This window comes from Bidens hawaiensis, unplaced genomic scaffold (assembly GCF_021521415.1).
Source record: "Bidens hawaiensis isolate Kalapana, Puna unplaced genomic scaffold, B.hawaiensis_p1.1 tig00013006_1, whole genome shotgun sequence".
Lineage (NCBI taxonomy): Eukaryota > Viridiplantae > Streptophyta > Magnoliopsida > Asterales > Asteraceae > Bidens > Bidens hawaiensis.
This window is the reverse complement of record NW_027492092.1, coordinates 480,488-504,227: the sequence shown is the minus strand read 5'-3', so window position 1 is coordinate 504,227 and position 23,740 is coordinate 480,488. Positions and strand designations below refer to the sequence as shown.

At 32.4% G+C, this 23,740-nt stretch overlaps 1 protein-coding gene and 1 pseudogene across 2 annotated transcripts; one reads left to right on the top strand and one right to left on the bottom strand.

The window, feature by feature from the left end:
- Positions 1-11,383: 11,383 nt before the first annotated feature.
- Positions 11,384-18,535, bottom strand: LOC143542960 (microtubule-associated protein RP/EB family member 1A-like; annotated as a pseudogene). Its single transcript, XR_013136986.1, has 9 exons — positions 18,449-18,535; positions 13,698-13,789; positions 13,064-13,132; positions 12,892-12,978; positions 12,701-12,807; positions 12,479-12,621; positions 12,330-12,400; positions 12,139-12,252; positions 11,384-11,668 (listed from the first exon to the last, which is right to left on the bottom strand). The product of XR_013136986.1 is annotated as a microtubule-associated protein RP/EB family member 1A-like (transcript).
- Positions 18,536-18,629: 94 nt separating this feature from the next.
- LOC143542940 (pentatricopeptide repeat-containing protein At1g59720, chloroplastic/mitochondrial-like) lies at positions 18,630-19,677 on the top strand. The gene has a single exon (XM_077035395.1). The coding sequence runs from the start codon at positions 18,738-18,740 to the stop codon at positions 19,656-19,658; it is 921 nt and encodes a 306-aa protein (XP_076891510.1). The 5' UTR covers positions 18,630-18,737; the 3' UTR covers positions 19,659-19,677.
- The last annotated feature ends 4,063 nt before the right edge of the window (positions 19,678-23,740 follow it).

Here is a 23,740-nt window from a genome sequence, read left to right as displayed (position 1 = left end):
TCCATGACCTTTTCATATGATATTTATTTTTTTGAAAGTTTAGCATAATAACATGCGTTTTTTATCTTTAATATGAGTATGACTTTGTTATATAAAAATTAAAACAAAAAATTACATCATTTTGTCTTTCTACTTGTCATTATGTTTTTTTACGCCATTTTATTTTTCCACTCAGCATTGTGTATTTTATATTTTTAATACTAATAGCACCGTTGTGTAACCAAAATATGTAAATATAATGATAAAAAAATAACAAAAAAAATTATCAAATACATAAAACACAATGATTAATACATATTATACAATAACTTGAAACACAAAACACAATGGTGAATACTTATTACACAATAATCTGAAACGTAAAATACAATGAAAAATAAATATTACATAATGACCTAAAACGTAAAACACAATGGAAAATAAATATAAAACGATGACCTGAACGTAATACTTTTTTTCTCAAATTAAGTGAATGTCAAATTTCGATCTCCAACAAAAGGCAATGAAGTAATACACAATTACTAAAGCACAACGATGAGTAGAAAGCCACAATGACGAACAAAAAGACACAACATCGTAAATTTTGTTTTAATTTTTATCTTGAACATTAGTATCAATGGAAAAACACAATGAGCAGAACCGTAAGAACATCCACAATAAGAAGGTATAAAAACTTCAAAAAAACACGTCTAGCCAGCTACCACATCATTAAAATATCATTTTTTTAAACATTCAAACCCCATCTAATAAAGATTTATAAAAATATGCAAAAACATTGTCATACATCATCATCTTTTATATCCAAAAAACCCCCCCACCCGACCCTACCACCTACAAAAGACCCCACATTTATCTCATTTTTTCTAGTTTTTGTAAAAGAACTTACTTGAAGCATGCATTCTAAAAATCACTCCCCTAATAAAGAGAAATGGATGAGTTGAAAAAACACCCCCCCCCCCCCCCCAAGACCACTCTCATTGGCAAATCCAACATAGGTTTGTCCCACTATTTAAATTATAAAAAAAACAAGAATATATGACAAACTAGTTTGGTGTCTTGGGTTTGTCACATGTCACCATCTTAATAGACATGTTTTTAGTTTATTTTCTTTTTTTCTTTTCACACTAATTAGTTTAAGCTCTAATATCGATTTTTTTCTAATAACCTTTAATGATTAAGTTTGAAAAAAATATTATTGTTTAACAATTTTTTCATGAACACACCGGTATAAATTATATAAAAAAGTAGAGTTTGTTTAAAATTATACTTTTTAATATAAAATAAGTATTAATCATTACCGAACTTTTTTTTATTTTTTTTAAATAATTTCATATTAAATATATATTGTTTATTTTAAATAAAGAAATTATTTTTTATATTTCTAGTCACTTTTAATAAAAAAAACAATAATTGTAAATAGTGAAGTCTGGGTTACTAATTAATGTGGAAAGTTTGGTTAGGTTGGGTTGGATAGATGAAATAGATAGAAATTAGTTTTATAATAAAGATTGGTTTTGGTTGGCTTGTGAATGTGGACAGTCAAAATCACTTTATTCGGAAAACCAATTGAAAAACATGATGACCAACTAATAATACAATGTATAAAACTCACTATTTATTTTATTTTTTATACTAGCTTTAGAACCCGTGTGATACACGGAAAGCTCAAAAGAAATACAATTAAACTATAGAAATTAAATGATTAAATTAAAAAAACTATATTTTATCAAATTAAATAGTTTAATTAAGTACAAGTTATATTTTCTAATGGAATATTAATATGAATACATGGTGCATTCTACGCAATTTCTTCATAATCACGAAAAATATGCACATGGTGATTTTATAAGTTGTAATTATATTTTTTTAATGAAATAGCGAATTTTAACAAAAGATGATAGATGTTTCATTATAATTGACATAGAAAAAGAACATCATATATAAAATTAGCATGACTAAAACATACTTTTATATTACAGATTTGAAAGAGATTGATGAAAACTCTATGGATCCATGGAGGTTGAATTAATACGTGAGAATAAAATTGTTATTCATTCATAATTTCTTCTTGTTTTTATTTTCTTATACCTATAAATATCGTTCATTAATTTTTACCACATTCATCTCCAACACTGAAAAGTGTTTACAAATTGATTTAATGAAAAAAAAAGGTTGATATGATTTCATTAAAGATATAATTTTTTTTATTATACTGACGTAGATGCATGCATATTTTTCATCTCTGTAATTTAGGTAATTAGTTATTACTGATGTGCGTATCTCGCATTTTAAAATAAAAACAAGAAACAAAATCACAAAAAAAAAAATCGAAACGACATATACCTGATCAGATTTGAAAACATTTTCATCTCTCACTTCCATATAACTTGCAGATTTCATATTTTCAATTTATGATGTGGTTAGACAATTAAGCAATTTGGACTTATCATTTTTTTAAAAACAAAATAAAATTTAGGTTTGGAAAGTTGAGCTCAAAAGGTTGGGGTTGGGACACTGAAAATAATAAGGATGAGCACATGAGACGTTGCGCTTAATATATTAAATGTTTATAACATAAACTAGAAAAAGAAAAAACTGCATTGGCGATGTATCAAAGTATGAATTGAATAGTCAACAAACAACATTTTAGTTAAGTTTTAAGTCTTTAAAATAAAAGCTTTCAAGAGAATTTGGGGGTACTTTTGATCAGGTTCTAATCTTTAACATAGAAGCTTTTAAGAGAATTTAGGTGGTTCTTTTGATCAACTAAGGAATTGAGATTTAAAATAAATGGCCGATACGATGCTCAATCACTTTCGGTGTATGTATTTTGATTGTGGATCATCTTATATCTATCTACAAGGGAATATATGCCTTTATTTGATTCCAATGTGGAACATGGAAGGAAACTAACCTCCAATAATGCTGAAAACAATGACTTAAAATAAAAATACAAAGCATCATCATCATCATCATCATCATCATCATCATCGTACTCAGTATATCCCACCAATAGCAAAGCTATGGTAGGGTCTGAGGAGGGTAAGATGTAGACAGCCTTACCTCTACCCCATAAGGATAGAGAGGCTGCTTCCGGTGAGACCCCCGGCAAAAATACAAAGCAAAAGTTTTCTATATAAAGTTGTGTAATCCTTTAACACTCTCCATAGACAAACGCAACAAAACCAAATCCCTCTCTCAACTAACAAAATGTCGTATTATTCCAAGTCGAAAACAGAACTTGCCAACATTGGTGGTGACGCATTTGCTCTCCTAGATTTCTCTGGTGGGCACAAATCCAATCATAAGTATTCGACATCAACTACAAGTGTTCCACCTTATCAAAGTACTAACTTGTTCCACTATCAGCATTATCGTCAACCAACATATGTGGTTCGACAACAAGTGTATGCCACCCAAGATCATGCCACAAGGTGTGAGACCACTGTTGATTGCTACAAAGCAACTAAGAGGTGTGGTGGGACTGTTATTGTAGATTATGGTAAGAGAAAACCTGCCCGCAGAGGTTTCTTTGATTGAGGTCCCATCATTCCATGTAGAATAATCCTCTTGTCCTTGGCTTTAATATACGCCTATTGGATATGTATACCTTGTTATCATCGTGTGTTGTGGTTAAGACTAAGTTAAGTAATGTAATAAATTAAATAATCAATGCATGTGTAGCTTTTGTTTTAAAATGTCTCATTTTTTCACTGTAATGATTGCCAGTTGAACTGTCGAACCTCAAAAGAACGATGCTCTTAAATACTAGAATTGTTAATTTTTTTATTTATGTAGAAAAATAACTATTTTTATCCTATATTATTAAACTAGCTTTTGAACCCGTGTAATACACGGGATGCATAAAAGAAATACAATTAAGCTATAGAATTTACATGATTAGATTAAAAAAAACGATACTTTATCAAATTTAATGGTTTGATAACTTCAAGTTATATTTTAGAGTAAAGTGTCAAAATCATCTCTAAGTTTTGGTTAATTATACGATTTTCATCCAAAATGTTTTTCACACAAAATCCAACCCATTTTTCACCCACTACGCATAGTCTAATGAGGTAATTAAAGGATATAATTAACCTATTTCTATTTTTAATGTAAACATATTTATGTTAGTGTAATCAAAATATTTTAATCCATTTTTAATCAAATGACTAATTACCTAAATTATAAATATTAAAAATATGTGAGTATTTAAAGCATTCTCAGCCCGTCCTTTAGAATTATGTGAGATGGTTTGCAAATTATAGGGTGTGGTTGTGAGTGATTGAGTGCAAGTTATAGGGTGTAGATAGATAAGGTAGCGATTTTTTGTAAATTTTGGAAAACTTTGTTTGCCTGTATTTGTTTTTTGATATTTTTTGAAGTGGTTGTGAGTAGATGAGAGAGAAAACTGTAGTGATAAAGATATAAAACAAATATTATTTAATTGAACAGCAGAGGAAAATGTAGTGTATTTTTGTATAATTATAGAGATGAGGATGGGGGACAGGCTGGGAATGCCCTAAGTTAATATAATCAAATTATTTATATTTTTAGTGAAATCAGATTTACTTGTCTTTATTTAATTAATTTACATATACTTTTAAGTGTATGAGATGAATATGATAAAATCCAATGAACGATAGAATAGTTCTGGTCAAACTAAAACGGTTCAACCTAGGTCGGGTCAAACCAAAATGAGGCAGGTAAAAATGCTGCATTAAATAAACTATGTATAGAAATTTAAGCAACAAATTTTATTAAACATAATAAACAAAGTATATATTACAATCGACCTTTCCATGATTTTATTTTTTGAAAACGGTCAATTATAGCCTTACTCATAACACTTGTAAGTGCTTTTTTTATCATTTAAATATTGTGAAACTATTAATCATTAAAAGATGATACTATTTATAAATTCAAATTTCGGTCTAATTATTATAACAGTCATATTAGACTCTAAATTAGCTAGGATGTTTTAGAAACCTAGATCCCAAATTATCGTTCCTCAAATGACAACAAAAATCCCATTCCTTTTGAATTTCAAGAAACACGAAACAATCAAATTAAAACGAAACCAACGAAAATTAAAATAAAAAATGTAAACTATTGATGAGCGTATCTCGTATTTCAAAATAAAAACAAGAAAACCGAAATCACAACAAAAATCTGAACGACATATACCTGATCAGATTTGAAAACCTTTTCATCTCTCACTCCCGTATAACTTGCAGATTCCAAATTTTCAATTTATGATGTGGTTAGACAATGAAGCAATTTGGACTTGTCATTTTTTTAAAAACAAAATAAAATTTAGGTTTGAAAAGTTAAGCTCAAAAGGCTAAGATTGGGGCATTGAAAAAAAATAAGGATAGGACACACCGGTCGTTATGCTTAATATATTAAAAGTTTGTAACATAAACTAGAGATTTGATTGGGTGCCTCCACTCCTCATGACCCAACACTAAATCCCCACCCACCCACACACACACACATTCGCTCATGGTTATCAAACAAGAAAGAACTGCATAAGCAATGTATCAAGTATGAATCGAATAGTCAAAAAACAATCTTAGTGATGCCTTTTAGTTAGGTTCTAAGTCTTTAAAGTAAAAGCTTTCAAGAGAAATTAGGGGGTACTTTTGATCAACTAAACCTTTTTAGTTAGGCTCAAATCTTTAACATAAAATCTTTTAAGAAAATTTAGGTGGTCCTTTTGATCATCCAAGGAATTGAGATATAAATAAATGGCCGATACGATGCTCAAACACTTTCGGTGTATGTATTTTGGTTGTGGATCATGTTATATCTACAAGGGAATATATGCCTTTATTTGATTCCAATGTGGAACATGGAAGGAAACTAACCTCCAATAATGCTGAAAACAATGACTTAAAATAAAAATACAAAGCAAAAGTTTTCTATATAAAGTTGTGTAATCCTTTATCACTCTCCATAGACAAACGCAACAAAACCAAATCCCTCTCCCAACTAACAAAAATGTTGTATTATTCCAAGTCGAAAACAGAACTTGCCAACATTGGTGCAGATGCATTTGCTCTCCTAGATTTCTCTGGCGGGCACAAATCCAATCATAAGTATTCGACATTAGCTGTTAAGTGTTCCACCTTATCAAAGTACTAACTTGTTCCACTATCAACATTATCGTCAACCAGCATATGTGGTTCGACAACAAGTGTATGCCACCCAAGTTCATGCGACAAGGTATGAGACCACAGTTGATTGTTACGAAGCAACCAAGAGGTATGGTGGGACTGCTATTGTAGATTATGGTAAGAGAAAACCTGCCCGTAGAGGTTTCTTTGATTAAGGTCCCATCAGTCCATGTAGAATGATCCTCTTGTCCTTGGCTTTAATATACGCCTATTGGATATGTATACCATGTTATCATCGTGTGTGTTGTGGTTAAGACTAAGTTAAGTAATGTAATAAATTAAATAATCAATGTTGTGTAGCTTTTGTTTAAAAATGTCTCTCATTCTCTTCACTGTAATGGTTGTCGGTTGAACTGTCGACCCCTCACAAGAACGATGCTCGTAAAATATTTGAATGGTAATTTTTTTTTATTTATGCAGAAAACTAATTATTTTTATCCTATATTATGAAATATTTACTTGGAAAACGATAGTATGATAAAATCCCAATGTCAAACCAAATAGTCGTTAAATATTTTTTGCATAGCCACTAGAAATATAATAATACTAAGATAATCTCATTTGTAATATCTGTACTTTCTGTAGGTTTTTTTTTATCAAAAAGAATTTGTCTAAGTTTAATCATGCTTGTGTATGGATTATGACTAAAGATTGTGTCAAATAATAAGCAACAGGATTGAGTTATTTTATAAAGATTCATAAAAATGAGAATTGTGAGAAGTCATAATTAATTGACATGTATCTTATGAGATCAAAATAAGAAACGTATAAAAGTAATAACACATATTTTCTCTCTCTACATGCAAGACACATGCTAATTCTCTTATCATTTTAAAACGTTTATAACTTTTTCATATGATACTTTAAAAAAAAAGTTTAGCATAATAATAAGTGTTTTTTTATCTTTAATATGAATATAACTTTGTTATATAAAAATTAAAACAAAAATAGCAAATATTTTTTTTATAAACCCAATTAAAAAACACCTTATTCATAAACCCAATTGAAAAACATAATGACCAACTATAAAAACCACTATTTTTTTATTTTATATAACAATATGATACTCATATTAAAAATAAAAAAAAACGTTTGTTATCATGGTGAGTTAAAAAAACAAAAAGCTGACGTATGAAAAATTATGATTGTTTTAAGATGATAGGGGAATTCACATGTGTTATGCATGCAGATACAGAAATTCAATAAATGTGGTTATTCTTTTTATGTTTTTTTTTATTTTTTTTCTCTTAAATTAATCACAGTCATTTAAATATATTAGATTAATAAACTAGATTGTTTCTTCCACTTCCTATTTTTATAATCCTTTGTATTTTAATTTTATTCTAACTAACTAATCGTTTTTAACTGTCATTCTATGTGGATTTTTTTTTCTTTAATGTATGTAAGAGCAATGGTGAGTTGTGACTAAATTTCCTTGAAATAAGAATAATGCAATCGTGCAATCTTTACGTCACTGCGACCGTTTATTAACTTAAGGTTTTTTAGGATTTCATTTTCTAACCTTCTTTTATTTCAACTAAAAATGTTATTATTGATAAAGTGAACTTTCATTTTGATAAAGTGAACTTTATTTTAATATGTTTTTATGTTTACGTGTGCACATATCTTAGTTTAGACTTTAGATTTAGTTACGATTTGTATTCCCATATATAATATATATTTTATGGCGGAAAGTTCGTTTATGTTCGTCTGTTTAATAAACAAACAAGACACGAACAAAATTTTGTTCGGTAAGTTTAATGGACAAACATGGACACAGGCTGCATTCGTTCAATAGCGTTCGTGAATGTCCGGTAACGTCCATCCAGTAACGTCCGTTTTATAATTTTGTGTATGTTGGAATTCCTTGAAACATAATGAATTTGAAGCTTGCAGGGGTGTTTAGAATTTGATTCGAATTCGAAACATTCGAAGTTCGATTCGAATTCGATTCGAATTCGATTATTAAGATTTAAATTCGTTTTTAAAAAATTCGAATTCGATTCGTATTCGAGTATAGTGATCGAATATGAATCGAATACGAATTTATGATTTATTATTCAATTCGATTTGATTTCCAATTAATATATATATATGGTAAGGATCCTAAGAGAACCATTGGCAAATTGAGAATTTTGAGAACCATTTTGGACCACTAAAAAAACCTCTAAGAAAATATTTAAAAAATTATAAAACAAAAAAAAACAAAAATTTTAAAAAAGTAAAAAACCCAAAATTCTTATATTTCATTCCGGTTTAATTAAAAAAACTGATTTTTTTTCTTTTTAATTCGTATTATAGTATTATACCTATACACATATGTATACTTTCATTTAATCTCTAGTTACGTAATATACACATATGTACATTATCATTTACCTTAAATTATACATATGTGTATAGAAAAAATATGCGTGAACATATTATACATATATGTATAATAAAAAAAACAATTTTTTTTTCTTTTTAATTCGTATTATACCTATATACATATGTATACTTTCATTTAATCTCTGGTTACGTAATGTACACATATGTATATTATCATTTACCTTAAATTATACATATGTGTATAGAAAAAAACATGTGTGTACATATATGTACATATTATACATATATGTATAATTTAGCTAAATCGAGAAATTTTTTTTTAGAAACCGGGATGATAAATAAGAACTTTGGTTGTTTTAGTTTTTTTATTTTTGTTTTTTTTATGAATTTTTTTATTTTTGGGTTTTTTTTGTGGTCCAAAATGGTTCTCACAGTTCTCAATTCCCAAAAAATTCTCACATGATCCTGTATATATATATTTATATATATAATTTGTTTGTTTGTGCCAAATCCATAAATAATAAATGTCCATTACAAAATATTGAACCCAATAGCACATATTATTTTTTATCTTATTGTATTTGTATTTTAATTTTGAACTTATTATCACATGGTGCTGTAACTACTTTAAACTAATATTTGTGTATTTTACAATTATGATTTTGATTTTTGAAAATTTTAACATAGGTTAACTTGAATTAAATCGAATTTATCCGAATTTGGTTCGTATCTGATTCGAATTCGAGTTTCAAATACGAATCGAATTGAATTTCGGATATGACATATAATACGAATATGAATTCGAATCGAATAATTCAACTTTTGTTCGAATACGATTATGAATACTAGCAAAAAATTAAATAATTCAGATTATTCGATTCGATTAACTTGAAAATTCGTTATTCGATTCGATGAACACCCCTAGAAGCTTGTTTCTCATTAAACAATGTGGATTTTGAACACCAAAACATTATTTTGATATGATTATACTATGTTATGTATTAAGTATTTTTGGATATCATGTGGTATAATTTTGATTAGTGTTTATTGTAAGTAGTTTGATATGTTTATGTTTGTTTGTCCATTAGCATTCACTAGTGTCTATTGGTGTTTGTTTGTGCATTAATGTCTGTTAGTGTCCGGTTGTCCATTAGCATGACCGGCCCAACTTCATTATAAACCCAAGCTAAGGCTTTAGACCCCGAAATACTTAAGGCCCCATTTCATAAATATTTATAAATAATATAATATTATCACTTATTCGATAAATAAATAATTTTTGTGTTGGCTTGGTGGTAGCTGGCAAAAAACTTGACTTAAATGCATCAACACTAAAAATCCCATCCCATGTTCGACTCGCTCTGTAAATTCTTTTTACCAAGATTTTTTAATACAATATGGCACAAGCAGGCTATAGGGTGAAATGCTAAAAAAATGGTAAACAATTCAATTTCTTTTTGTTGGTTTAGTGGTTTAACACTATGCTAAAAAAAATCTGATGCATAACAAATTTCTAACTTTTTTTAATTTTATTTTTCAAGTGCGCTTCATTTATATAAATAAAAGTTATTGTTGCATAAAATACAAGCCTAAACATATTGAGATAACCATAATATTTTATCGTGATTTATTGTTTTATTTGACGAACTCAGCACATTTTATGCCAAAATGTAGTTTATAAGTTCCTTAGATAATCAAATAGAATTTGAAAATAAAAACCCCAACCTACATTTTTGAAAAGGTCCCCGATTTTTGTTTTCCGCTTTAGGTCACAAAAATGACTGGGCCGGCCTGTCCATTAGTGTCCGCTTACAATACTAAAGAACGGACACGGGCAAACTCAATTCTTTAATGAACGGACACGGATTTTCATTCGGTAGGATGTTCGTGAACCGTCCATTTGTCCGACAAAAGCTTAACGGGCGAGCGTCCGAACCCCCCCCCCCCCCCCCCCGGCGCCCGACGCCATGTTACTCCGATGGCACTCCAAGATCCAAGTAGACTTTGCTCTTGGCAACAATGAGAATGGCTGAGCTAGCAGGGGAGACTGCCTGGCTGAGCTATACAACCACAACGCTCAAGTCTAAGACCAAGTTATACTAAGTGAAAGCCTGAAAGATGAGGGGAGAATGGCCATGCCATGTAGGCCGGAACACCACACTGAAGTGGTGCTCAGGGGCCTCGTGAGTAGAGGTGCACAAGCTAATTGGTTAACCGGTTTGTAACCTGAAACCTAACTGCTTATTACCCGGTCCAATAAACCGGTTTATACCTGGTTATACCCGACGGATTACAACCGGTTATACATTTGGCCCAAAAATTGGTTAATAACCGGTTAACCGAAATTGGTTTTAGGCTTTTTAATTAGCAGTTATTTACCGGTTAACTAGTTCGGTTATAATCGAAACCAGTTATACTGGTTAAGGTTTTTATGCTTGAAAACCAGGTAGTATCCGACTCGATTAACCAGTCTAACTGGTTAGTTAACCACTAACCGGTTATTAAATTAACCGGTTTTCAAATAACTGATTAATCGGTTTGCGCATATCTACTCATGAGTGTGCTCATGGACATGAAGCATTCATTTTTTTAAGTATTAAATTTTCATATTAATTCAATGATTATTTTATAAATGATTGATTAAAAGTAATTACTCACCACACATTGTAAGTCACTGAATCTCTTCCCTGTTTATTCACCATATCTTTGTGACGGTGCTCATTATTTATAACACATACTCTTTTAGTGTTTTTAAGTGTTTTAGAAAAAGACAACCGAAAAGACAACTAAAACAGCCACGGATGAATGAAACAAAAGAAATGTGCAAAGTTAAAACTTGTATATCAGTTCAAAGACTTCAAACAAAACAACATTACACATTTGTCATAAGTTAGGAAAAGTAGTGTACAACGTTCAACCATAACCGTTTAACTCTCAACAACTTCAACACAGCATAATCTACTTTACCTGTGGTGAGATATGACACTTTCATAACTTAATCTTACACATGATATTAATGAAGATTTTCTCCATTATTATCATGATGTTTCACTTTGGTCAACTGTCATTCATTGACCGGCAGATATAATTTGTTGAGCTTCAGCAAGTGCAGACTCCTCATCTGCAGCATAAAGTACCTTCTTGACCGCCACAACCATCTGTCATAAAACTCCCATTAGCCATTCTACCGGAAACTTCTGTTTGTTATTTTTTTTCACTTAATTGATGTAACGTCTGTAAACGAACCGAACGCACAGTGAACCGTTCGACTGAAAGCTCATTTATGTTTCTTTATTTAATATATGAACATGAACGCAGGCCTCGCTCGTTCATATATTTCGTTTATGTTTGTTCATTTATGCTCATTTATGTTCGTTAGTTTGCGTTTGTTTAAGTTCATTAATATATTCATCTTAAATTTTAGGCCCATTATAGTCTAGTATAGTTAATAACTTTTTAGGCCCACCACATTGTTGTTCACATTTACTTTTAATTGGTTTTATCTGAGTTATGTTCATTCGTGAACCATTCGTTCATATTGTTATGTTAATGAACACACATGAACGAACATAAACGAACATGAACACGCTCATCAAACAATAATATTCACAGCAGGTTGTTACATTACCGGAATATTTTCCAGTTCAGGTGCCTGGCAAAGTATTTCTATGTCCCGTAACTTTGCAAAATAATAATCTCTTTCTTTCTCCAAAAGATCAACAGATACCTTCAGCTCTGTAATCTAAGAATAAAAATAAGAACTTTAATCGTAATTAACGTTTGCAATCTATCAAATCTCAACAGACCAATCGGGATTACCTCATTGGAAAAAGCCTGAATTTCCTCTGAACAATCAGACTCGACTACCGCATTTGGTCTTTGTTTAGTCCCTAAAACAATCAGCATTAGAATCAATAATCATATATACACACAATAACATTATGAGTAAAAACTGGTAAATAAAATACCTGATATTTTGGGAATGTTCAATTTGTCAACTGAACCAGGATTCTGTGAGTTGTTTGTTTGCAGAGATTTTGAATTCTTCTGGGATGCTTTTAGATTACGTTCTTTGCATACCTTACCTCGACGTTCCACAGGATTATAATTCCTGCACAAATATTAAACATATAACTAAACACAAAAGGGAAAAACACGTGTTATAGTTGAGGATTGTAACATTAACATACTCATTCATGATGCCACCGTTAACAGATTCACAATATCGTTTCAACCATTGCAGAAACTCCAAGTTGTCCAATGGTCGACCCTTAACCAGCCTATTTACTTCAATATGCTGAAACAAAAAAAAAAAAAAATAGTAGTTTTTTACTTGTTTATCAAATTATCTTAAATCTAACTTCATGGAAAGCGTACTTACCTTATCAATTTTGAGTTTGTTGAATACATCTTGCAGCACTTTGTAGTTTTGGATCATATCATATTCCGTCCTTGCATCAAAGTAAACCTGTGTCAGACTCAAACAGCATCATATCAACAATTGGATTGGTTTAAAGATCAAATATCTACAAGATGAATCGTGAGCTCGTTACCTTGTGCATAGGAACAGTCCCTGGATAGGTCATGTCCATCATCTGGCACTGCACAGCACCTGAAGCAGCCTGTATACCAACATTCCATTTATTAAGTCACAAGCGAATTAATCAGAATTCACTAACATGCAATAGAAAGTTTGAATGCAAATATTTAAAAGTGTTTCAACCTTCATCAACATAATATTTAAACGAACCGAACGTTCATGACCTGTTCGGCAGAAAGTTCGTTTATGTTTGTTTATTTAACAAACGAACGAACATAAACACACGCTTTGTTCGTTCATTTATGTTCATGAACCTCCGTTTATGTTCGTTTAAATTTCAAAATACATAATTACTTGGTCGATTCTGTTCGTTTATTTGTTCAATTATGTCTGCTTAAATTTTAAAGGCATTAAACTAACGGTTACGAAAATGCACATTTTCTAAATGAACAAAAAAAATCTGTTTGATCATATGTTCGTGTTCGTTCGGCCTAATTACTATTAATTAATCACCAATTCTAGTTGCTAATAATCAGTAATTTGAATATAAGTTATGGATCAAATACACAATCATAAATAGGTTAATTTGCAGGCTATCTAGAATCTAATACCGAACAGACTTGCATAATAATAACAATGAAAAGTACCTCTTCGATACGAGAGAGATTGAGTTGAAGTCTGGCATTGATCCATGACAGAAGCTCGTTACGAAGTACGCACTGTCCATCATTCCGATATTCTATTCTTCTTCTCTATGTTCGAAATTCAAATCACAATAATACAATTGAAGAACAATTGCAGCAATGGCGTCACCAACCGGCCACCCAAAAAGATGACTCTTTTAAAAGAAAAATAATAATTTCATAAATCTCAAGTCTTATTGTGTTTAAGCCAAGTCTTTGGAAAAACTACCTGGAAGTCGGAAGCCAACAGGTGTAGCTAATAGTTGTTTTTTAGATATACTTAATTAATTGTATTGTTTTTAATAAAACATATAAAATGATTAAAATGGATATCACTAGAAAAACATAATATTAAATGTATATATCTTAGAAGATTATTTAAGTAATTTTAAATAGTAAATGTTTGTAACTCTTTTTAAACGCTATTATTAGGAGCTTCAAGCTTCAGTTTTTTCTCCGAACCTAAGAGTTTCAAACCAAATAAGGTTTTTTATTAATGGGTTGGAGTTTTTTCTTAAAAGCTTGAAATTAAAAGACCCCTTCAATGTGTTACTTTAACATTGCATAGACAAGCTTGCATAGACCTTTGGCTCGTTTAAGGCACTACACATGAGATCGAGCTGAACTTAGGCCCATCTTATATTTTTCTTAAAGTATAAAAAAGTAATTTGAATTAAATAAAATTAATTAAAAATAAACGAGTTGAGCCAAGGCCAAGCTCGAACTTAAAAAAGTAACTCAGAAACCAAGGTCCAGCTTTAGAAAAATAGATCGAAATAAGCAAGTATCAAAATAAACTCTCGTAAGTCAAATCAAGTTGAACTCGAACCTTGTGAAAATTAGATAAATTGTATCTTTCATGTCATAGATCTAACTAAAGTGGATAAAATTTGTTCAACTAATATGATTACAATATGTAAACACGTATATGATTAATAATTTCTTGTTGCAATCATGCAATGCATATTTAAAAACTTTTGTTACAGTTACTGTATTTTTATGACTTTTGTACAACTATTTGATAAACATACGGAAAGTAATTAAGTAGCAATATGACAAAGTCATGTATGTATTCGATGATAGATCATGACTTGCTTATGATATATGTTGCCAATCGTAACATGAAAACACATGGGTCGGCCGGTCTTGTCACTATTGAAAATTATATTATCATTAACATGCGTATAAAAAGAAAATAAAAATAGAAAGTGGTCGTAGTAGTAACATAACCGGTCGTTTATCGACGATTATGAAATATTGTTGCATCGTTAATACGTATATAAAATAGGGAAAATTAATGAAACTAAAAAAACATACAACCGTGTGAATCAAGTAATGTAAAAATATATACAATTAGTAATTATGTAATTACACCACACTATAATTACACTATGTTTTATATATAATTATACTACTTAATTCGCACAGTTATCACATTAATTTTGATTTGTATTTGTTCCGGACCCTCTTAATAAAATGAGAAAAAAGTGACTTGTAAGACTGACATTACATTAGAAGGGTGCAAGGGTGTTGTTTGAAAAATAATGCAGTTAGTAATATCATCTTCCAAGTGTAATGTTTTAGAAAACACTTGTTTAAAGAAAAGAATGAGTCAGGTGGGACCACGGGCTGGGTCATGTGCATAGCTTCGGTCGGGCCCTCGAGTGAGACAAGGTCACAAGGCTCCTTAGCCGGTATCCGCGTGAACCATGGCTTGATGGTGACTCCTTATAATGGACTCTAGTATTCGTCTTTTTCAAACTAATACATCAAACACTTGTACCATGTGCTTGTCAAGTAGTACCTGATATGTTTTTTTATTAATATTCTCTATTCATGTATTGTAAGGCTATAAAAATGTATTGGTAAGTTGTGTATTTTTATTAGTTTAGGCATTAAATAGACCAGCTAGATTTTTAACTAATTTTCTTTGTTTTGTTTTTTTTTCTTTTTATATGAATATTAAGTACCTATATTATATTACACAACTACTTACTCATTATTGATAATAAATTCGGCTATGAAGTTGAATTATGGCCTTGGAAATGAAAGCATAAAAAAATGATATTTGGTCTGTAAAACGATTTTCAGTTTTCGCTATCTTTTAAAAAAAAATCTATGTTTTAAGAGCTTACAAATATGTTATTGTCTCAAATCTCAAGTTTAATATATAACTTTAAGTAGAGAATTATGATAGTACTGCTACATAAAAATTTGTAATACGTAACTAAAAATCTAAATCGTTTATCATATTTTATGTTTTCATGGTTTTGTATTAGAAATTAATTACATTGGACAATTTATTACAACGTTATAAATTTGAATCTATAATTCGATGGTTGTGGTTGATGGTTCTTGATACTGGATTTCATAAAATTGAAAGAGTCTTATGTTTTTATCAAAACATAAAAAACCATTACAATTAGTCATAAAGTTAACGGTTGGTTGTTTAGTAATAAAGAAAGCACAAATGATTAATAACAATCTGCCACATCATTAATATAAGTTTAAGAAAAAGCAAGATAAGTTCAACAAGTCTTATCATAGGTTATTCATAAGTACCTAATCAACTAGTTCACCATCATTATCATTATGGAGATTTTGTGACGTGTGGGGGTGAGAGAGGCGTCCTCAGGGACCCACAGTCAGGTAGGGTACCTGAATTATGGTACACCGTTGTTTTTAAAGTTTTTTATTTTGCCCTTTATCGAGATATACAACCCATCCCTAAATTTGTCTAGCAGCTCGAGCTTGTGAATCGGCACATGAACATTGACTAGGAGATGCGTGTGGACCCTATTAAGACTTTAAAAAAGTACGAGATCTAGGAGAAAGCCATAGAAATTCCCCTTGGCTTGTTCAAAATTGTGCTATTTTGCCCTATACCAGGGTACACAGCCCATCCCTAAAATTGTCCAGCGCTCGGGCTTGTAAGATCATATCTAAATTTCATATTAATCAGAAACATTAAACTAGAATAATTAAAAAAAAATAAAGAGTTTTCTTAACAAACTTGCTTCATCCTAATATTGATCTTTGAAAATATATCATGTAAGTATTTGTCTTTGAATCAAGTGAAAAGTTACTATTACGTTAACTTCTTTTAACATATGGTTGTGGATGTTGACAAAAAAAACCCTGTTTCAGGGTCCAAAGTGCAAAATGTAATGTACTAAAATATAAATGCACTAGCCGGGAATCGAACCCGGGTATGTACCGTGGCAGGGTACTATTCTACCACCAGACCACTGGTGCTGGATGTTAGTTTCTTCTTTATAGTCTTACTAGTTCAGTTTAAATTTTGCAGATAAATAAAGTGTACGGATTCTTGTGATGCATATATCAATTTAAAACATTAGTTTTTAATGAATAAATCTAAGGTGTGTGTGTTTCAAATTATATATGCGGTTAAGGTGAATGGAAAGCGTGTGCCAGACAAAATAAATGAAGGCGATAAGAATGGCTTTCTAGTTTTTGCGCACTTATATCCACCATTAATACAAATTACAATATGTTAGCTTTTGTGGTGTTGGTATGATACAATAAAAGTTTTTGTGAATGTGAAACTAGTTTTCTGTAAAAATGTATGAAGGAGACCACCTCAAGAAGTGTTTCTGTACTTCATTTACCACATTTGGTTTCGTTAGACCCACACACATACATTTCTGGATAGCTCTATTCTCTTGTAGATCCAGTCAAATTGCTCAGATGTCGGTTGTGAACAGATCACCCCGGCCAGCATCAGATCCTAAAAGTTCAATAAAAGTGATGCTCCTATCTAGAAAGTGCACTGATATATAATGTTGGGACTTGGGAGGATCCTTTTGCTATTGCTTACATTTACAAATAATCATGGTCCTTTTCTGTATATAATTTTGGTCGGTTGAGGTGGCCAAAACAGCAAAAGCAACCATCTGCTGCTGGTTAAGCGTGCGCTAGGCTCAATGCTTCCACTTCAATCCTAACTGAAAACAGAATTTGGAGCTAGTGTTTGTTTAACAGCATCTATTGCACCAGGGACCGGTTGACTTTGAAGTTTGACCTTAACAATATCAAAAAGGATGTCCAACCTATCGCTTCTCCCATCTGCAAGTTCATAAGAAAACGCCCAACACCATGTTCAGGCCCGTCTTCGAAAACGATAAAAAAAAAATTTAGGCCCTGTGCGGAAAAAAATATTGGGCCTTCTCTCTATAATATAAATAAATAGTGTCAAATAAAATAAACAAAATGTAAATATATGAACTTAAAATCAAATATGTTATTAAAATAAAAGGTAAAAAACTTTGTGAATGTCTTTCGAAATTTATCATAATTAATTATTGACTTGTACTGACGTATTGTGTACTAGATGTACATGCCAATTTATTAAGCAATAAACAATTCAAAACATAAAGACAAATAAATAAACAACTCATAGTCATCATCTTCAATTCACATTTCCCCACACTTTTCTGAATATTGCAGCACCGTTTTTTTTTTCCGATGACCGGAAAATATATTAATAAGTAATTTCTTTCTCCATATTCTACCATTTTTGTGAGAGCCAAAACTTGTAAGAACGGTCATGGTGTCACAACCACGTTAAACCTCTTTGACATTTTGGGCCTCGTGCCTACTGAGCCAATGCACCACCATGTCTCAGGTGAAGCAGGTTCACGCTCACACCCTCCGCACCACTCACCTTCTTCCTCCACCATTCATCTCTCCACTACGCTCTCAAGTTCTTCCACACCCACATCCATAACCCCAACTCCTTCGCTTGGAACACCATCATCAGACCCTCTGCTCGAAGCACCCATCACAAGCTATTCAACTCTACCAAAACATGTTATTAGCATCCACTGTTGCTCCCGATAACCATTCTTTCCCCTTTGTCTTAAAGGCTTGCACGCGCATGTTTTTAAACTTGGGTTTGCCTCGGATTTGTATATAAACAACAGTTTGATCCATTTTTATGCCTCCTGTGGGAGCTTGGACGATGCACGCCACGTGTTCGATGAAATGCCTCAAAGAAGTGTCGTCTCGTGGAACGTCATGATCGACGCCCTTGTTCAGTTTAACGAGTTCGACGATGCGTTGATGTGTTTCCACGAGATGCAACAAAGTTTCAAAGCGGACAGTTTTGCAATTCAGAGCGTGTTACGTGCGTGTGCCGGCTTGGGGGCGTTATCACTTGGAATGTGGGCTCATGCGTACGCGTTGAGGAATGAAATGGCGGATGATGTTCTGGTTAATAATTATCTGTTGGAAATGTACTGTAAATGTGGGTCGTTGGATAATGCGAAGTACATATTTGAAAGAATGGCGAAACGTGATGTGACGTCGTGGAACGTGATGATTCATGGATTCGCAATGCACGGGCAGGCTGCGGCGGCTTTAGAGTACCTGAGACGAATGGTTGATGAAGGATGGGTGACCCCGAATTCGATTACATTCAGTGGGGTTTTAAGTGCTTGTAGACACAGCGGCATGGTGGACGAGGGCCGGAACTATTTTACTGTGATGACAACACGTTATGGGATTGAACCAGTGTTGGAGCATTATGGTTGCCTGGTTGACCTCCTGGCTCGAACAGGGCTTATTGGCGAGGCGCTAGACGTTGTGTCCAGCATGCCCATGAAACCTGATGTTGTAATCTGGAGGAGCATTCTTGATGCCTGCTCTAGAAGAAGCGTAAGCGTGGGAGTCGAAGAGGCTATGGCCCGAAAGATCATGGATTCGGAAGAAGGTAGTGGTGCGTACATGCTTTTGTCGAGAGTTTATGCAGTGGCTCGCAAGTGGGATGAGGTGGGTGCGGTGAGAAAGCTAATGGTGGATAAGGGTGTAGCCAAGGAGCCTGGTTGCAGCACCATTGAAATAGATGGTGTGACTCATGAGTTCTTCGCGGGTGACGTCTCTCTTTCGCAAATATTGAATACTTAGCTATGCAATTCATACATGTTGGCATGTTTCAAATGAGAATGTACCTAAGCAATCTAGTATCATATATTTTGATAAACTTAAGCACAAAAAGATGTATCATAATTCATACATGCATATTCATATAATAATAGTATTCACTCCTTATGATATGTGTATGTGCAACATTATTAACTAATTGATAGTTGAGAAATGAATCATTCATTCATCTTGCTGAGAAGAGGAGTTGTGAACGACGACAACTTTCATCATAACATTGTTGGGAGGAAGCTGCAATCGAAGAGGGTAAAGGCTCCCATCCAATGGACTACGTGTGCATACCGTTATGTTCTTTAGTTCTGTTTCTTCTTCCAGCTTGCGCGTTAACTCTGTCACATCGTTCCCCTTGAAGTTAATGCAAAACCCTTGCGCATTTTCATCCATTTCCCCAAAATCATCCGAAACCAGATGGTAATATATTGCCCGACCTTCCTCCATCTTTGCGGCTGCTGGTGATGAGCTATCTATCAACACATGAAACCGAAAAAACTAAACAGAAACAAAACCCAACGATTAAATTTTATGTTTTTGTAAAAACCGATCCCATTATAGATTTTCATTTTTTATTTTAAGTACTTTATAAGAATTTAGTAGATTATGCAACTCACACACTATAGTTGCAATATATAATATTGATTAGTTATTAATTAATAAAATGATTCAGACCCAAATTCATTCTTTTATTATTTTTCAAACCAAAATTTTAGAAATGGTAAGACTGATCAAACCCTCAGTTTTGGTTTTTGGTTTGGTTTTAATCTAAAACCGACCCAACCCGAACTATGCACAACGATTATATTCATTCATTTCATCAAAGCAAAAAACACATATGTGAAGATCATGTGAACCTTGAACAGATATGTAATGTTGAGGCTATTCTAACCCCTGCGCATTGCGGCATGCCCCTAGTATGTTAAAAGAAAATTGCCAACCTGAGGCTCAAGACGGTATCACGGCTGCAATGTTTTTCGCCACACCAAAAGCCTAAATATCATCATAGCCATAAAAGTTAAAACGAATCTCATAAGGTGTAACCACATCACACCGGCTGCAACATAAGTTGCCACGCCAAAGTGTGAATCATCATCACAACCATAAACGAATCTGATGACGCAATTAAAAAGTATACGCTTAGAATGTAAAAAAAAAGGCATATAAAATTGTTAACCCGAGTCTCAGGTTGGTATGACGGCTGCAACATACGTTGCTATGTCAAAAACCGAACCCTCATCATAGCCATAAACCGATCTTAATAGATGGAATTAATAGACTCTGGTCGGATTATTACGTACAACTGAAAATGGGTTTTGCAGAAGTCGAATCTATTCTCGGATTCTCCTATCTCCACTCCCTCTTATGTGGTCTGTCACCCGTAGAAGAAAAGAGTTGTAACAATTTTGAGATCTCATTGCTTTATCAAATTACTAACTAAATACAAACTGAATGTTAACAAATTGTTTACCTATTTTGATTATTTATTTTAAAAGTTAATAAGCGTATTAAATTAAAAACCTTCCTTACTAAAAATTTATAATCCAGGTTTTAAACAGATAACTACCATATGAAAGGTAATTACATATTATAAAACCTTCTGTACAAAATATGTTCATTTAATTTAACTTTTATTTAAAAACTATGTTTAAGTTAAGCTAGTAATTTTACCCGCGTAATGCGCCAATTTGATTCATATATACGACACAACGGTAGTCAATAAAAAGTTAGTTCGTTTAAAACAATGAGCGTAAATATGAAAGCTTATATAAAAAAGTAAAAATATACCATATTTGACTTCACTTGGTTTTAAATAAAAATTATGTCAAAGCGTAAATCAACTCGCATCCCGATAAAAGTTATGCCAAAACTTAAGAACCACCTAAAAAGAAATAGTAAAGTGAGTTTCTAATCAGTATATACGATATAAGAAAACCCAAGACTTAAAGTGGGAAATAATTAAACGTGCTTTATAATGAAATTGGGAAAATGGAACTTTGAGGACAAAAAGAAAATATTAGGTGTAATTGACCATAGAGTAACAAAAGCACTTTCTCCTCACAATAGGTTAATTGGTTGATGATTAATACATACTAGTAATCGTACCCACATGTTGTTGCGGGCAGAGTTAATGATATGTTTGTGGTCATTCATCTTTTCGTACAATCAAACTGTTGATAAAGTAGAAGTGGCCTATATAAGTGCAGCCATATTCATTTTCTATACACTAACTGATTAACTACAGACGAAGCAGTTGGTTTTCGACGAGTCAACATTAGGAAAACACAAACAAAAGGACTGAACACATACACAAAGCTGCTAAGAAGTAAACCACAAAACACATTAACGAAAAGCGAATCAGTATCTAACTCATAAGTTAAATAAAATTGTCCAAACAAACACCTTATGGTCTTAACTATCACACCCACATGTACACTAAACAAAAATAACCGTAACACTATACATGAACAACCATAACAAAAGTTGGCTCAAACGATGCAGATCATGGTCACCATGACAACCAAGCAAAGGAAGAATGAAGCAGTTTTATCAGCTATAAAAGAATCTATCTCCAATATCATTTTTTTAATACTCACACTCCTTTCATATAACTGCCCGTTTCGACCCACACCGCCATTCTGCTCTGAACCTGTTTTTTCAAAATGGGATTCCGTTAAATGTCTAAAATACCCTTGTAGATTCATACCTTTCTTTGCACCTTTCAAAAAACCATGACAGTGATGATTTGCACGCTTAGGGAACAACTGCATGCGACAAATGGGTAAATCAAGTTGAATCTGTGTCTCAATTCTACAGATATCTTTACCATCACTCATGACTCATGTGGTATGTTTACATGAACTTTATCAAAAAATTTCTTTTAATGCAGAGTTTTCAAAGCACCAAACAAAATGGTGAACTAAACCTTTAAATATCATTTCTAACTAAACTTTGGATCTTACAAAGTATTCAACCAAACTAAAATAACTGACGCGGGTTTAATTATTTCACAACATAAGAAATATGCTATAAAAAAAGTTAAAAAGGATGCAAACGACGAAAGGTAGATGTTGATGAAGACAATACCTGATCTCCGAGTAGCGATCAACCGAATCTTTTTTATTTAAGAAACAGTCATAACTTCTGTAATCTTACTATATTAGCCTTTGAACTTAACATAGAGCAAGTCTCCCCTGATGCTTCCTGGAACGTCCGTAGATTAATCTAGTCTCGACAAATTTTCTTGGAAGCTTTGTGTAGTCGTTTTCCCTTAGCACCTTTTTTAGGAGGCTCTTGCGTGTCCAGAATAAAAGGTCGGGAGATGGTGGTGGCATTTGACTTAAGTTATGGTCAACTTCCGTGGTATGCACGTCGTCATCTTGATCGAAAGACGTTAACGGGCGATAACAATTTCCCAGTGGATCCATATTCTTTAAGAAATGTGCTAGATTTTTTAAGGTGTGGAGAGAAACGAGATAGATTTTTAAAAGAATGTAAAAAGAAACAGAGATAGCATGGTGTGTAATTTTTAAAGATTAAAATGGTAGTTAAATTGTCTCCAACGATAAAAAAAGGGTTTCCCCATTTCCCAAAGCCTCAACTGCTAGAAAAGGGTTAGTGCCAGAACGGTTAGTCTTACACTTTAACAAGATTTTTTTAAATTAATTATTTGGGATTATACTTTATTATAGCTAGTAGTATTGGTTTAGGTCGTTTACACTACTTTATTGTAATGATTAATTAGAAAAGAGGCATACAATATTTACGTCTGCTTGTGAATTGCTTTAATTAGCCTCTAAATAGTTTGGCATTGGTTTGACCACCCAGTGGGTACACTACTGAAGAAACACTAAGTGACCCCGGGCAGATTACGGATAATCTGGGGGTTAAATAGATGTTTCCCACGAGGGTTAGGTCCGGCAAAGATGGTTATTCCTCTGATGACCTGCAAAACAGACACCGTGAGCTCGTCACTGAGAAGGGGGGGGGTACCTCCTTGTGACCACCCTCCGGCGTGAGAATCAGACTAGATTGCTCTTGAATATAAGTGTATA